This window comes from Bufo gargarizans, unplaced genomic scaffold (assembly GCF_014858855.1).
Source record: "Bufo gargarizans isolate SCDJY-AF-19 unplaced genomic scaffold, ASM1485885v1 original_scaffold_1830_pilon, whole genome shotgun sequence".
NCBI lineage: Eukaryota > Metazoa > Chordata > Amphibia > Anura > Bufonidae > Bufo > Bufo gargarizans.
The window spans coordinates 244,203-260,087 of record NW_025334535.1 but is presented as its reverse complement, the minus strand read 5'-3'; the positions used below and the strand labels follow the sequence as shown (position 1 = coordinate 260,087).

At 47.5% G+C, this 15,885-nt stretch overlaps 1 protein-coding gene across 1 annotated transcript; it reads right to left on the bottom strand.

Moving 5' to 3' along the window:
• Positions 1 to 12,750: 12,750 nt before the first annotated feature.
• On the bottom strand, positions 12,751 to 13,648 carry LOC122923721 (taste receptor type 2 member 9-like). The gene has a single exon (XM_044274572.1). The coding sequence runs from the start codon at positions 13,636 to 13,638 to the stop codon at positions 12,751 to 12,753; it is 888 nt and encodes a 295-aa protein (XP_044130507.1). The 5' UTR covers positions 13,639 to 13,648.
• Positions 13,649 to 15,885: the final 2,237 nt, after the last annotated feature.

Below are 15,885 nucleotides of genomic sequence, written 5' to 3'. Positions count from 1 at the left end.
CCTGTGCTGTACATAGTGCGTCCTGCGCTGCCTGTGCTGTTCATAGTGTGCCCTAAGCTGCCCGTGCCGTACATATTGCGCCCTGAGATACCTGTGCCATACATAGTGTGCCCTGCACTGCCCGTGCCGTACATAGTGCGCCCTGCGCTGCCTGTGCAGTTCATAGTGCGCTCTGTGCTGATGCATGACCGGAAAAGTCTAAGGCATATTGGTTCACCATAGACTTTTTCCAGGGTGAGGGTGCCCACAGAGTGCCGCCTCTGGCACCTGTGCCATAGGTTTGCCACCACTGGTCTAGAGATTTTGGAACATGAAGGTACTCGAGTAATCACAATGAAAGTAGCAAATAAATATAAAAAATAATATCTCATGACACGACACTGGTCATTGACCTTGTAAGGAGCCCCTTTGCTCGATCTTTTCCGCTCTCCCGGAATTCCCCAGACCGCAATGTCTGATTGTTCAGTCATTCGATATCCCGGGATTCCACCTACAGCTGCGCCGTTCAGATCCAGTGGTAACAGCTCGGAACAAACACCGGGCAGGCTGTATGTAAGTTCAAACAGTAGTCTCTCTTTTATTGAATGCACACAACCCACTTTTATACACAACAGTTTGAACACCCCGCCCAAACAACCACTTCCTATTGGTCAATTGAAAAGTCCCCTCTAGTCCTCTCTCAGGTCCTCTTGGCCATTGAAATGAGGACTTGAAACAGGGTCAGCAGGGATTGGTCCGATATTTTGACTGGGCGGGCGGATATGTGTGACCATGCAGAGAATTCCCAGGAATTCACACGTTTACTGATGGGCGATTTATGTCTATGTGGACAACATGGAGTTATTTCATTTTCCTTTATGAAGACATCATGCCATAACTTATTCCCGCCTCTGGAGATCGGATATCTGTAGTTCACAATGAAGGAGGTTCTCTATGTCTTTGTAGTCTGCTTTTTATTCTGGGGCTTTCAGTTATTAATATAACGCACTGCACTGTGAGAAAACGAATAGCCAGATACCAGAAGGTGACACTTGTTGACTTTGGAATGGTGAATGATCTAGATATGATGCCAGTCATGATAATGTTGAAGGCCAGCTCTAAGAGCACTTGAAGAATCATTGTCTCAGCTCCTTGAAGAAGACCTTGGAGATGAGGAGAGAAGCTGTACTGACAGGAATTCTGTCTCATCTTCCAAACATGTCTCAAAATAGACCATACACTGAAGCCAATGCAGATGAGCAGCCAAATACAATGGGAAGGAGAATGCTGGCTGGATGTAGTTCTGCTGAATACCAGGCTACATATGACTTGTTGGTGACAAACTCCTGCAGTGTAACATGAGTTGTAAATCAAAATGGAATATTAATGAAGAACGAGTCCACGGAAGAGCCCTAAGAAGTAAAGGAAAGGCTGAGGATGAAAAACTTGATTTCAACCAAACAAGGAACTGATGAGAGACACTAACAAGTCTTATGAAGTAAGAGACGGCGAGCCCAGTGGTGTGACAGAAGCCAAGGTCAATGAGGAAGAAGATAAAGAACACATAAGTAGAACTCTTTAGGGAGCAGTGGATGGAGTCCAAACTGCAGGAACATCCCATCCATGATGTGGGTGAACTGCAGAACCACATTGATGAGGGACACGATGGACGTATGCTGATAACAAATGACAATACTTCTCTGTTGTCTCCAGTCCTGGATGTAAATTATGACAACAAAGGAATTGAGAGCGGTCCCAGATATCCAGCTGATAACCAGACAGAACATGGCGCTCAACCACTGAGTATCCATGGTTTGGTCAAAGGAGAGGAGGATGTGCAGTTGGTTGTAGATCGACACAAGCTGATGTGAAGATGCCCTGGGTCAGAAAAGCAAATATCTGCAGTCTCTGTCTTCTAGTTCTGCTTTGCTTAAGAAATATCTCAAGACTAATCAGCTAATGAAACGTGTAGAAGCAGAGAGGTCCGATCCAGAAGAGGAAGAGCCAAGCGTTCTGTTCACCTGCAGAGAATGTTTGCCTTATTCTAGATTTTGAAGAGGATGTGATGATGATTAGAGATGAGCGAATCAAATCCCACAAAAAGGAATTCAATCCAAATTTTAGGATAAATTCGATTCCCCTCGAAGCTGAATTTGCTCGTGCTTCGTGTCAGCGAATCGATTTAACCTGAAATAGTGAAAAAAACTAAAAAATTCAAACTTACATCCTCCACGACGGGCCACCAGCCTCCATCTTGATTGAAGACCTCAGACAAAATCCCGTGCCGGCTGGTGTGATGACGCAAACTCGCGCCGAGCGATATTTCGTTACAGATCATCAAGTAACATGGTGGCGGGCGGCCCATCACGAACAAATGGAGGCGGTAAGCTTGATGACATTTTTTATTTATTGTTAATTTTACACAGTTTTTACACTCAGATGCTGCGATCATGTATCAACGCGGCATCTGAGGGGTACAATGATGGGGGCGGCGCTATCACAGCTTCCTGGCATTGCACCCGCTACATATCGTGGATTCACACTAGCGTTAGGGATTCCGTTATGGCTTTCCGTCATAACATGGTTATAACGGAAAATAACGGAATGCCCGTCCTAATAGAAGCCTATGGGAAAGCATAACGGATCCGTCTGGGTCCCGTTATGTAAGACTTTGTTTGCCGTTTTGCATAATGGGACCCAGATGGATGCGTTTTGATTCCCATAGACTTCTATTAAGACTGAGAGCAAATGGAATGCATTTTAAAGGCTTCCATTTTGCATTCCGTCATAATACAAGTCTATGGGTAGAAAAACGGATCCGTCCTTCCGTCTTATGGATTCCGTTATTGCAACACGCCAGACCTGCAGGGTATAGCGAAGTGAGGTCACGGTTATGGGCAATCGAGGGTTACTCACTATATTTGGAGAACCCTGGGCAGGCGCGCGGCAGTGAAGGAGAGGTAGACACGGTTCCTCTGGGGCACGCTCTGTATATAGGGACCAGGCCTGATGGTGGATGAGGTGCCCTGGATGTTACGGGTATTTTGAGTGCCTGGGGCAAGGTCCCTGTTGGATTCGTGACGCCAGTGCCTTTGGACGGTGGCACACCGGTTGGTAGTTGAATGATGTAGGTACACAGGTAAAAGGGTGAACCAAACGTTACTTTTACTGAACAGTTCAACTTTGTACAGCAGGTGGTCACACAGTCTTTCAATCACAGTTCCACAAGTAGGCTTTATCACAAAATGGCAGGCAATATTTATGCAAGATACGCAGAGGGTAACTTCACAATGCACTCAGCAGCAGGTTGTGCCTTTCCTCAGAATCAATGTACACTGTCCTTTCTAGAACTCCTGCTCTGGCTTTATCTCCCAAGGCCCGGATGCCTAAAGGGTGGCTTAAATCCTTTACTTTTTGGTTACTTTCCTCCTCAGGTATTAGATTCTTGCTTTCCTTTCTATTTGCATCTGCCCATCAGGGTTACTTAGCTTACCCTGGAGTTTCCTCACTTGATTGACTGTGGGTTTCTCCCAGGAGGTTGGGTCCTGCAACTGGGGTGTCTCTACTGAGCTAATCCTAGCCTCAGGAGCTTCAGGTGGACAAAGCAACTCCTCTAGTCCCCTGGAATGAACTAACACTTCCCTGTCTGGGCCTTCCTATATATAACTAGGGCTCTCCAGCTCCCTCTAACGTCCGGGAGGCTAAACTACACCCTGACAGGCCTGACACCCAGATAATACAGGGAAAACAAACACATGACATTTAATGCAATGAAACACATTAACCTGTGCAGTGCCCACCTTTACCTAGTGGGACACTACATACCCCCACGCTATAACGTTGCCCGTCCTCGGCGCAACATGGAGGGTCCGCCCATCTGGAAGCGGCAACCTGAAAGACAGATGAGAACATGCATATACAGTATTCACCACATTAACAATATCACAGTTGATAAATACACTGAAAGGAGTGATGACAAGGGGCGTCGTTCTCTTCTCTCAGGATAATGTGAGGGAACAGGGGCGCTGACCTGGCACAGCGTATCAATAAACCAGGATAGTCCGTATAAAAGTAAATAAACATAAGTCCTTGGAGGCTCAAAGAATCACATGAGTCCATACCCAGGCTTGCAAAAGTTAAACAGGGGTTTCCCGTGAGGGGCTACCTGGGCCCATAATGTAGTCCACAAACCTCACAGGATAATGCCCCCTGGTAGAACGGGTAGACCTCCTTACTGGCAGGGATTCTTCCTGCCCGGATTCAGGAATGTCAGAGGAGCCCACCGCCTCTGGAGCTTCTTCAGGAGGCTGAGGGCTAACAGGAACAGGAGCAGGAACCAATAAATTCAACCAAGGCGTGAGGGCCCAGTGGAGCGGCTCTTTATCATGGATTAAGTTCTCCACAGCCTGCATAGGATCCATAGGTGGAGCCGGCAACTCTTCCTCAGTAGGCTCAGGCTCCATCTCCTCTGCCGCTGGTTCTCCTTCTATACAGGGCTTGAGGCGGTTCCTGTGAACAACTTGGGGACCTTTTCCTTCCCTGGAGACCTGGTAAATGTGGGCCGCAGCATTGGGTATGGCAGTAATAAGGTAGGGAATCCTTTCCCATTTGCTGTCCAACTTGCTGGTCCGGTGGTTGTTTTTCAACCATACCTTGTCTCCCAGAGCCAGGGGTCCCGCATGGGCAGTCTGGTCATAGTCCTTCTGCTGCTTTTCTCGAACAATCTCCATCCGTTCCTGGACAATCTCCTTAGCATTAAGAAGACGCCTTTGGTGTTCCACTACCCAATCAGTCTTGGGCAGTGGGTTGATCTCATCCGGCACCTGTACCCCTAAGGAGTGGTCCACAGGCAATCTCCCTTGTCGGCCGAACATCAAATAGAACGGGGTGTAACCGGTGGAACAATGGATGGTGTTGTTGTAAGTGTACATAAGCTGCGGCAACAGAGTAGGCCAATCTCCCCTCGTCTCAGGGGGTACTGCTCTCAGCATTTCAATGAGAGTCTTATTCATTTTCTCACAGAGTCCGTTACCTTGCGGATGATAAGCGGTGGTCCGGACTTTCTGGCAGTTGTGTAGCAGGCACATCTCCTGGAACAGCTGTGACTCAAACACAGACCCTTGATCGGTGAGGATCCTTTCTGGGCAGCCGTAGGGCAGCAGGAAATGCTTCCAGAGCGCCTCCGCTGTGGTCTTGGCTGTCAGTTCTTTCACAGGCACTGCTACGACAAACTTAGTGAAGTGATCAATTATAGTCATGGCATATGTATACCCTGAGCAACTCGGCTCTAACTTTACATGATCGATGGCAACAAGTTCTAAAGGAGCCTTACTTACGATGGGATGGAGAGGTGCCCTCTGGTCATGGCGTTCAGTCCGCCCCACAGCACAGGCAGTGCATTCTCGGCACCATTTCTCGATATCTTCTCTCATCCCGATCCAATAGAATCTTCTGCGAATGGTGGCCTCAGTCTTTTGCACACCGAAGTGTCCGGACTGGTTGTGGTACATATCCAGCACCAGGCTGGCATCCCGATGTGGCAGGAGAATTTGATACACTCTATCATAGGACACTGGATCCAGACTCCTTCTGAGCAACAGGCCCTTTTGAAGGAACAGTTGGTGGCAATGTCTCCACAGTCTCACTAGCTCTGCGTCTGCACTCTTCCTGCGGATCCTCTCAGGGATTTTTCCACTGGTAAGGAAGTCAAGCAGTTCACCGAGGACTCTACTTTCGGACTGGAGCTTAATCCATCTTTCTTGATCGCCTCTGGACTCAGGACCATCTGATGAGGAAGGATCAGCAGCAGGGGAATCTTCAGTACGTATATTATCCTGCTGGGTAAATTTATGATAGAACGCTTGCATCTCCACCTCTTCCCAGGCATCTTTCGGTTCATCTGGGGCTTCTGTAGTGGGGAGTCGTGACAGAGCATCAGCGTTCTCATTGGAGCGGCCTGCCTGGTACTTCACAGTAAAATCATAGTTGGCCAGGCGGGAGGCCCATCTTTGCTCCAGTGCCCCTAATTAGGCTGTATTCAGATACGCCAGGGGATTATTATCTGTGAAGGCAACAAACGGTGTGGCAGCGAGATAGTCCTTGAACTTTTCGGTCACAGCCCACACTAAGGCAAGAAACTCCAGCTTGAAAGAACTGTAATTCTGGTCGTTCTTCTCAGCTCCCTTCAGGGATCTGCTGGCGTAGGCAATTACCCTTTCTTTGTTATCTTGCACTTGAGCCAACACGGTCCCCAGGCCTCTTTTACTGGCATCTGTGTAGAGGTGGAATGGCTTCTGATAATCTGGGTAACCCAGAACAGGGGGTTCAGTCAACTTCTTCTTTAGGAGTTGGAAGGCAATTTCCCGCTCTTCATTCCACTCAACAGGAATAGGTGGATGCCCCCTCAAGAGTTCCTGGATGGGATCCGCAATTTGTGCGAAATGTGGGATGAATCGCCTATAATACCCTGCAAAACTGAGAAAGCTTCTCACCTCTTTCACGGTCGTAGGAGTAGGCCAGTTACGGACAGCAGCAAGTTGATCAGGATCAGGCTGTACTCCTTCGGCACTGACAACGTGCCCGAGATATTTGACGGCTGGTTTCAGCAGGTGGCACTTGGATGGCTTGATTTTGAGGCCATATTTAGTAAGAACTTGAAACACCTCACCCAGGTGCTTTAGATGGTCCTCATACGTCTTGGAGTATATAATGACGTCATCCAGGTATAATAGTACCGTCTCAAAATTCCTATGGCCTAAACAACGTTCCATCAGCCTCTGGAACGTTCCTGGAGCGTTACACAGTCCAAATGGCATATAATTGAATTCAAACAGGCCCATAGGTGTAGTGAAAGCAGTCTTTTCTCGATCCTCTGGGGCCATGGGTAGCTGCCAGTACCCGCTGGTTAAGTTCAAGGTGGAGAAATAGGCTGATGACCCCAGGGCAGTCAAGGACTCCTCAATGCGTGGCAATGGATATGCATCTTTGTGGGTGATTTGATTAATTTTCCTGTAATCCACGCAGAACCTTATGCTGCCATCTTTTTTTCGAACAAGTACTAGGGGCGCAGCCCAGGGACTATGGCTGTCCCGGATTATGTTAGAGTCTTTCATCTCTTGTATCATCTCTTTCACAGACTGATAGGTAGTAGGCGGTATGGGTCTGTGCCTCTCCTTAATAGGAGGGTGAGAGCCAGTGGGTATGGTATGTTTGATCACACTGACCTCTCCATAGTCTGTGGAGTGTTTGCTGAAAGCCTGGTGGTGCTCCTTCACCAGCTTCAGGACTCCCTCTATTTGCTCCTTTGGGGTGGATTCGTCCCCCACATGTAGTTCTTCCCACCAGGATGCCGTTGGGGTGCTGCTGTTCTGCGCAGTCTGGAACGCCTCCGCGGCAGGCAGACGGATCACATCCTGGAAAGACACCTGTAAAAGCTGAGCAACGGGGCAATGCTTAAGGAGAGTAACGGGATGATCACCAAAGTTAATTAAACGAACAGGCACTTTACCTTGAGACACGGTCACCAGGCTCTTGGCTGTCCGTACGAAAGGATGATCCTTAATAGGAATAGGTTCCACTAGGGCTTGATAGTCCTGGCCCTGGATCCCTAATACAGCACGGCACCGCAGGATGATCTGGGAATTTGGAGGCAAAATCACCGGCCGGTTATCCCGGATCCGGACAGTGCAAATTTCTCCTTTCTTGTTGGCGAACCTTTGTTGAGCGCACAGCACGCTAATAGTTTTCTGAATAACTCTTCTGGAAGCAGGTGAGGAGGATGATATGGTTTGATTCAATGCTTCAAGCACTTCGGAGTAACAATTTTTAAGAACATTAGTCCCTAAGATCACAGGGTGTCCTCCTTTATCTCCGGCTTGTACCACAATCACGCCTTGCTGTGGCAGGGTGGCTTCTCCCACCTGAAGAGTAGGTTCCCAATACCCATGCACTTTCACTGGCTTACCGTTGCTAGCGATAATATCTAGCCAGGACTCTGGTGGCTGGGTGAGGAGACTTGGATCCCAGAACTTGTCAAAGGCAGGCCATTGAATGGTGGTGACCTGTGACCCAGTGTCCAACAGGGCTTCAAAGGGTATCCCGTTGATACATATATTAATTTTCGGACGGGATCCTACATACTTAGGCATCCAGCTTGGATCCTTTGGACCTACTGTTCTACCTCCCGAGGGGCGGTCCTCTGCCTCAGGGGTTAGTCGTTTAACTGCCAGCACATGGATTCGGTATGTCCATATTTCTTGCAGTGGTGGCAGACAGGCTGTTTTCTGCTTCTGGGCCGGTACTTCTGTCGCCCATCAGGCTCTTTTGGATATACATCTCCATATGCAGGTGGGAGCCTTGGAGGAAAAGGACCTTCATCTTCTAGTAACAATGGTCTCTCCCACTCCTCTATTTTCTTGCACACCTTCTCTAAGCTTAGAGTAAGATGGTTCACCTGCTCCATTAATGCGGCCACCACATCCGTGACCGGAGCTTGGGTGGCTTGACAGACTCCTGCAGACCCCACATTAACAGTCTTTGGCTGACAAGCCTGGGGTTCAGGGAAGGTTGCTGGCCCTGGAGCAGGATTCTGGCCTAGTATGCTGATGGCCAATTCTTTAAATTCCAAGAATGTACAGTGAGGGTGTTGAGCTGACAACATCCGTAGCTGGCCCTTTAAATGCTCAGTACTTATGCCTGCAATGAATTGCTCTCTAAGAGTCCGGTCCTGGTCCTCAGCTTCTTTAGGATCCACTTGGACTACAGCTCTCAGCGTCTCCTGTAAGGACAGGGCAAAATCACGGAGCGACTCTCCAGGCTGCTGCTTTCTGCTGAAGAAACGCATTTTAACTTCTGACACCGTTCTGGCTTCAAACGTGGTGCCCAAACGTTCAAAGATCTGTTCCAGGCTATTTTTCTCAGAACGGGGCCATGACATTACTTCCCTGCGGGCGGCCCCTTCTAACTGAGCTAAGAGGATCTCCATTTGCTGCTCAGCATTGATGGGATAAAGCCGGAACAAGGCCAGTATCTGTTCCCTAAAGTCTTTTAACTTGTGGGCTTCCCCTGAATAACGTGGGAACCAGGGGGCCCCGAAATAGTACGGCAGGGTTAGCGGCATCAGGCTTGGCGGTGCCGCGGCGGCAGGGGCCCCAGAGTCGGCTGCGGGTACTTCAGCAGGCACGACTGGGGCTTTCTGTCCGATTTCCTCAGCTGCGGACATGGCGTTGCTAGGTGGGTATGGCCCTTTAAATGTAGCGGAGCGGACCGGAGCGGCAATGGCAGTAACTTTAACTTTTTTTTTCAGACAAGTCGTTGGTGACTAGCGGGGGTCCCTCCGGTGCCCTGGCAGGGGTCGGGAAGCTCCCGGTAAGGTAAGCGGAGAAGCCGGCAAAAGTTTGTAAAGCTACGGGTGTCGGACGTCCTGCGTACCGCGTCAGCAGGTGGGCGCGGCCTCTCGTAGCTCCGGGACTCAGGTAGGCGGCGTTCTTCTTCCTCGTTGGCTGGGCGATAGCTCCGCCTGAATCTTTTCGCGCCAAAGTCCTCTTTTTCGCGCCAAACAGCTCCACGAGGCACACTTGTAATCCGATCAGGTTAAGTGGGCAATATGGCTGTCTATTCACTGACAGCAAACAGTGGCTTAAATAAGCAGAAAACAGCCCATACAATGCAATCTTCACACCGCAATTATCACAGTTCACTTTGGCCCAGCAATTTTCAATAAAACAATTGGGGCATGTCACTTTAAGACGATTTTCAGCACACAGTTTTTTTTATCCGCAATGGCGCAGGAATATTCGGATCCTGTTCGTGACGCCAATTTATGCAACACGCCAGACCTGCAGGGTATAGCGAAGTGAGGTCACGGTTATGGGCAATCGAGGGTTACTCACTGTATTGGAGAACCCTGGGCAGGCGCGTGGCAGTGAAGGAGAGGTAGACACGGTTCCTCTGGGGCACACTCTGTAGATAGAGACCAGGCCTGATGGTGGATGAGGTGCCCTGGATGTTACAGGTATTTTGAGTGCCTGGGGCAAGGTCCCTGTTGTATTCGTGACGCCAGTGCCTGTGACGGTGGCACGCCGGTTGGTAGTTGAATGATGAAGGTACACAGGTAGTATAGTGAACCAAACGTTACTTTACTGAACAGTCCAACTTTGTACAGCAGGTAGTAGTACAGTCTTTGTATTACAGTTCCACAAGTAGGCTTATTCACAAAACTGGCAGGTAATAACTATGCAAGATACGCAGAGGGTAACTTCACAAGCACTCAGCAGCAGGTTGTACCTTTCCCAGAATCAATGTACAGTGTCCTTTCTAGAACTCCTGTCTGGCTTTATCTCCCAAGGCCCGGATGCCTAAAGGGTGGCTTATATCCTTGGTTACTATCTTCCTCAGGTATTAGATTCTTGCTGCACTTTCTAGCTTCATCTGCCCATCAGGGTCACTTAGCTTACCCTGGATCGCCCTCTCTTGTAAAGTGGATGACTGTAGGTTTCTCCCAGGAGGTTGGGTCCTGCAACTGGGGTATCTCTACTGAGCTGATCCTAGCCTCAGGAGCTTCAGGTGGACGAAGTAACTCCTCTAGTCCCCTGGAATGAACCAACCCTTCCCTGTCTGGGCCTTCCTATATATAACTAGGGCTCTCCAGCTCCCTCTAACGTCCGGGAGGCTAAACTACACCCTGACAGGCCTGACACCCAGATAATACAGGGAAAAACATGCACATGACATTTAATGCAATGCAACACATTAACCTGTGCAGTGCCCACCTTTACCTGGTGGGACACTACATTATTTTCCGTTATAACCATGTTATAACGAAAAGCCATAACAGAAACCCTAGCGCTAGTGTGAACCCACCCTTACAAAAAAAAATGCGCTTCATGACAAAGTAATTTGTCACGAAGCAAATTTTGGGGTAAAATTCTGCGAATTAGCCAAATCGAGCTGTTCAATTATTCGCTCATCTCTAATGATGGTGATAAGATAAATGAGGATGATGGTGGTGATAAGATAAATGAGGATGATGGGGGTGATAAGATAAATGAGGATGATGGTGGTGATAAGGAATGATGATGATTAATGCTGTTGATGATAATGGAGATGCTAAGGCTGATGGGGGTGATTTTTGTTTTTCTTTTAGTACTTTGGTTTTTGTATTTTTCATCCTTTCTCTCGATGATTAAGGGTAAACTCGAAATAACAATAAGGCTACTTTCACACCTGCGTTTAGGGGCGGATCCGACAGATCTGCACCTATAATGCAAACGCTTAGATCCGTTCAGAACGGATCCGTTTGCATTACCATGAACAAAAAAAATATATATATATTATTTTTTTTATGGTAATGCAAACGGATCCGTTTTGACTTTACATTGAAAGTCAATGGGGAACGGATCCGTTTGAAAATTGAGCCATATAGTGTCAAATTCAAACGGATTCGTCCCCATTGACTTCCATTGTAAGTCTGGACGGATCCGTTTGCCTCCGCACGCCCAGGCGGACACCCGGATGCTACAAGCGGACACCCGGATCCTGCTGAGCGGAGCGAAGCCCAAACTCTGCCAGACTGATGCATTCTGAGCGGATCCGCATCCACTCAGAATGCATTAGGGCTGGACGGATCCGTTCGGGGCCGCATGTGAGAGCCTTCAAACGGAACTCACAAGCGGAGCCCCGAACGCAAGTGTGAAAGTAGCCTTACTTATACAAAGACAGCTGCACGGTCTTACTAAATCCTCGTACTGGGCCGTATGGGCAATACTAGACCTTGTGCTCCTGTAATTTGCCCACTGGCTCCTGGTATTGCCCATATGGCACAGGTAGGTTTAGCGTTAGGTCCCGAGCTATTTGAGAAACCTTGGCGCGGTGCTCGGGCTCAGACATGTCCTCCAAGTAGGAGATGTTGGCTAATCTCTCAATTTAACATCAGTATGAGGGTTTAGTAAGCCCGCGGGGTGCACCTGTCTTATATTATTTATACTGTTTATCACATCCACACATTTGCTATCCTGTGTAGGATGTCTATTGTGGTACTTGTGGTCCGCTGTGGGCATCCTCCATTGTATGCATTTTTGCTGGGGATTGCCATTAGCAGCGGACCACAAGTGCAGGATCTGCCCCCGGTATAGATGCACCACTGCATATGGGGTTGAGCACTTCCTGCTTTTCATCATCTCGCCAATCTGTAGTTTATATTAAGGGTAAGCTCGGTTTCTTTTCTATTCGTTTCGCCTCCTCTTCGCGGTTGGGTTTGCACTACACTGTGCAGTTGAAATTCTTTATGTATTCTTTACATTGAACTAATTTGATCTATTTTCTGATGGTTCTTATTACGTTCTGTATGTTCAGGCTGCTCTAGAAGAATATATTGGTGCCGTTTGTGTTCTATATGTCCAATATGCCTGTACTGGTTTACTAACTGCAACCTTTGATGTTGAACCAAAGTCTACACTGACCATATGTACAAACCCAATGTACATGCAAGTTATACACTGATCTGGAGGAAAGGCGCTCAGACAGAAACATCAAAGACTTCATCCCCACCTATCAGATGGTTGAACGTGATGGACCTACAGTAAGACCCTTTTTCAACCATATAAACTATGTAACTATGTAATGACCTGATTATTTCAAGATATGAGCAGGTCAGAGAATTCCGTATTTGACAGGTTGTGTTTTCGAGTTCATGAAGAAGAGGAGAAACTGTCTTCTGGATGATGATGGCCACAGATATCTGCATCTACTGAAGGTATTACCAAGTCTCATTCATTATTGACATTTTATTTGCAGTCGACTCTTCAGCTTGGAGTTTCCGGTGATCAGAACAATGACCTGGATCGTCGGGTGAACCATGAAAATGAACCAGTAAATGAAATGTAATATTGTTCCTGCAATAACTGTGGTCTGAAATAGGACAAGTACGTTGAAGATCAAGGACAAGTTGACTGCCTCGCTCAGAAGCATTGTAGTCGAAGCTCGGACATGAGCTCGGATCTGAGGAGAGAAGCTGAATCCAGAGGCGTTTTGTCTGATTCTCCAGACATGGCTGATGACAGACCTTACACTCAGCACAATGCAGGTGAAGGTGATAGTGAACGGTACGATACAACCAATGGTCATGCTGAATACATCATAGATGCTATGCAAGGAAACCATATAACCGCTAACACTTGAATTACGCGTCGGGTCTTTGAGGTTGCTTATCTGGATGCTCCAAATGAGAGGCAGAGCCAAGAGGAACAGAGCAATGTCTAATGCCAGCACAAGCTGGTTTGGGGAGGTCAACATTTTAGTTTTCAGCCATGACGAAAAGCAGTGAGAGACGTTGACAAGCTTTACACAATAGTAGACAGAAAGCAGAGCAGTCTGCCAAAAATGCAGCTCGAGGAGATAAAAAAACAAGGCTACATTGCACAAATATACAAAATCACTAAAGACAGCATACATCCGGGCAAAATATAAAACAGCATCAAAGGATATGGAGAGCTGCAGGGTTATGCTGGTGAGTGTTGTACTCAGCAAGATCTGGTCAAGTGCAGACAACCTCTGACCGTTCATCCAGTCCTTCAGATAAATGATGACCACAGAGAGATTTAATGAAATACAAGCTGTGAATCCCAGAGCTGCCAGCGATACAACACCCACGACGCCGATCATGGTGGATAAGTCCTCCTTCCCCTCAGTTGGATCCTGTGTTCTTGTGAATCCTGCAGGTATTGTGTAATGAAGGCTCACAGGGGACGTGTCACAATGACAGGACAATGGGCAGGATGGAAATCTGAAAACTGATCCCTTGGAGTTATATGTGTTGTTCGTGGAAATACTAAGTCCTCCTCTGCATGCTTCAACCTTTGATGCCAGGGCAGGGCTTCGAGTATGGTTACGCTTCTGAATGGCTGTTTAGCATTACAGCTCCAGCACCAAGTAAAACAGCCCAAAAAGGGCACAATCCCAGCAGCAGTAAAGATAAGCAGAAGGAGAAACAGGAAAGCAGGGCTGAGGAGGCTTACAGATGTCTTTTCTGCAGCTCCTCATGAAAACTGTGGACAAGAATAGGAATTTTCTATATAGTGCTGGAGATTAGTGATGGACGAACATCGGCCGGGATGATTCGCAAACGCGATTGCACGAACGCGATCAAATGTTCGCGATGGGCCCCATTCACTTTAATGGCAGGCGAACCTAAAAAGCCTTCAGGTCATTATTGCAGCCACCAAATACTTACAAGAAGTGCACCAATAGTCCCACAACATGGACAGTGACCAGAGGGGGATCAATGACAAAAATTCCCACAAAAAATATGTATTTTAATCAGGGGCCATTTTTTATGCGTCTTAAAGGGAAACTGTCAAAAATGTGCCCTGCTGGAGCCTAGAAACAATTTATTTTAGACCACTGGAGAACAGGCCCCAACCATTAGGCATTCACCGGACAGAAAACATCAAGTGATTATGTGGCTGGAGGTACATGAGACGGTCATTGGATATCAATTTTACTGCAGACCAGTACAAATAAATGTCAAATATATACAGTACAGACCAAAAGTTTGGACGCACCTTCTCATTCAAAGAGTTTTCTTTATTTTCATGACTATGACAATTGTAGATTCGCACTGAAGGCATCAAAACTATGAATTATCACATGTGGAATTATATACATAACAAACAAGTGTGAAACAACTGAAAATATGTCATATTCTAGGTTCTTCACAGTAGCCACCTTTTGCTTTGATTACTGCTTTGCACACTCTTGGCATTCTCTTGATGAGCTCCAAGAGGTAGTCACCTGAAATGGTCTTCACTTCACAGGTGTGCCCTGTCAGGTGTAATAAGTGGGATTTCTTGCCTTATAAATGGGGTTGGGACCATCGGTTGCGTTGTGGAGAAGTCAGGTGGATACACAGCTGATAGTCCTACTGAATAGACTGCTAGAATTTGTATTATGGCAAGAAAAAAGCAGCTAAGTAAAGAAAAACGAGTGGCCATCATTACTTTAAGAAATGAAGGTCAGTCAGTCCGAAAAATTGGGAAAACTTTGAAAGTATCCCCAAGCGCAGTCACAAAAACCATCAAGCGCGACAAAGAAACTGGCTCACATGCGGACCACCCCAGGAAAGGAAGACCAAGAGTCACCTCTGCTGCGGAGGAGAAGTTCATCCGAGTCACCAGCCTCAGAAATCGCAGGTTAACAGCAGCTCAGATTAGAGACCAGGTCAATGCCACCCAGAGTCCTAGCAGCAGACACATCTCTAGAACAACTGTTAGGAGGAGACTGTGTGAATCAGGCCTTCATGGTAGAAGATCTGCTAGGAAACCACTGCTAAGGACAGGCAACAAGCAGAAGAGACTTGTTTGGGCTAAAGAACACAAGGAATTGACATTAGACCAGTGGAAATCTGTGCTTTGGTCTGACGAGTCCAAAATTGAGATCTTTGGTTCCAACCATCATGTCTTTGTGCAGCATGGAGGAGGAGGTGTGATGGTGGTGGGGGGGGGGGGGGGGGCTTTGCTGGTGACACTGTTGGGGATTTATTCAAAATTGAAGGCATACTGAACCAGCATGGCTACCACAGCATCTTGCAGCGGCATGCTATGCCATCCGGTTTGCGTTTAGTTGGACCATCATTTATTTTTCAACAGGACAATGACCCCAAACACACCTCCAGGCTGTGTAAGGGCTATTTGACCATGAGGTAGAGTGATGGGGTGCTGCGCCAGATGACCTGGCCTCCACAGTCACCGGACCTGAACCCAATCGAGCAGAGTGAAGGCAAAAGGGCCAACAAGTGCTAAGCATCTCTGGGAACTCCTTCAAGACTGTTGGAAGACCATTTCAGGTGACTACCTCTTGAAGCTCATCAAGAGAATGCCAAGAGTGTTCAAAGCAGTAATCAAAGCAAAAGGT

Coding starts and splice junctions, on each gene's coding strand:
- LOC122923721 (XM_044274572.1), bottom strand. CDS start 13,638: ATGATCGGCGTCGTGGGTGTTGTATCGCTGGCAGCTCTGGGATTCACA.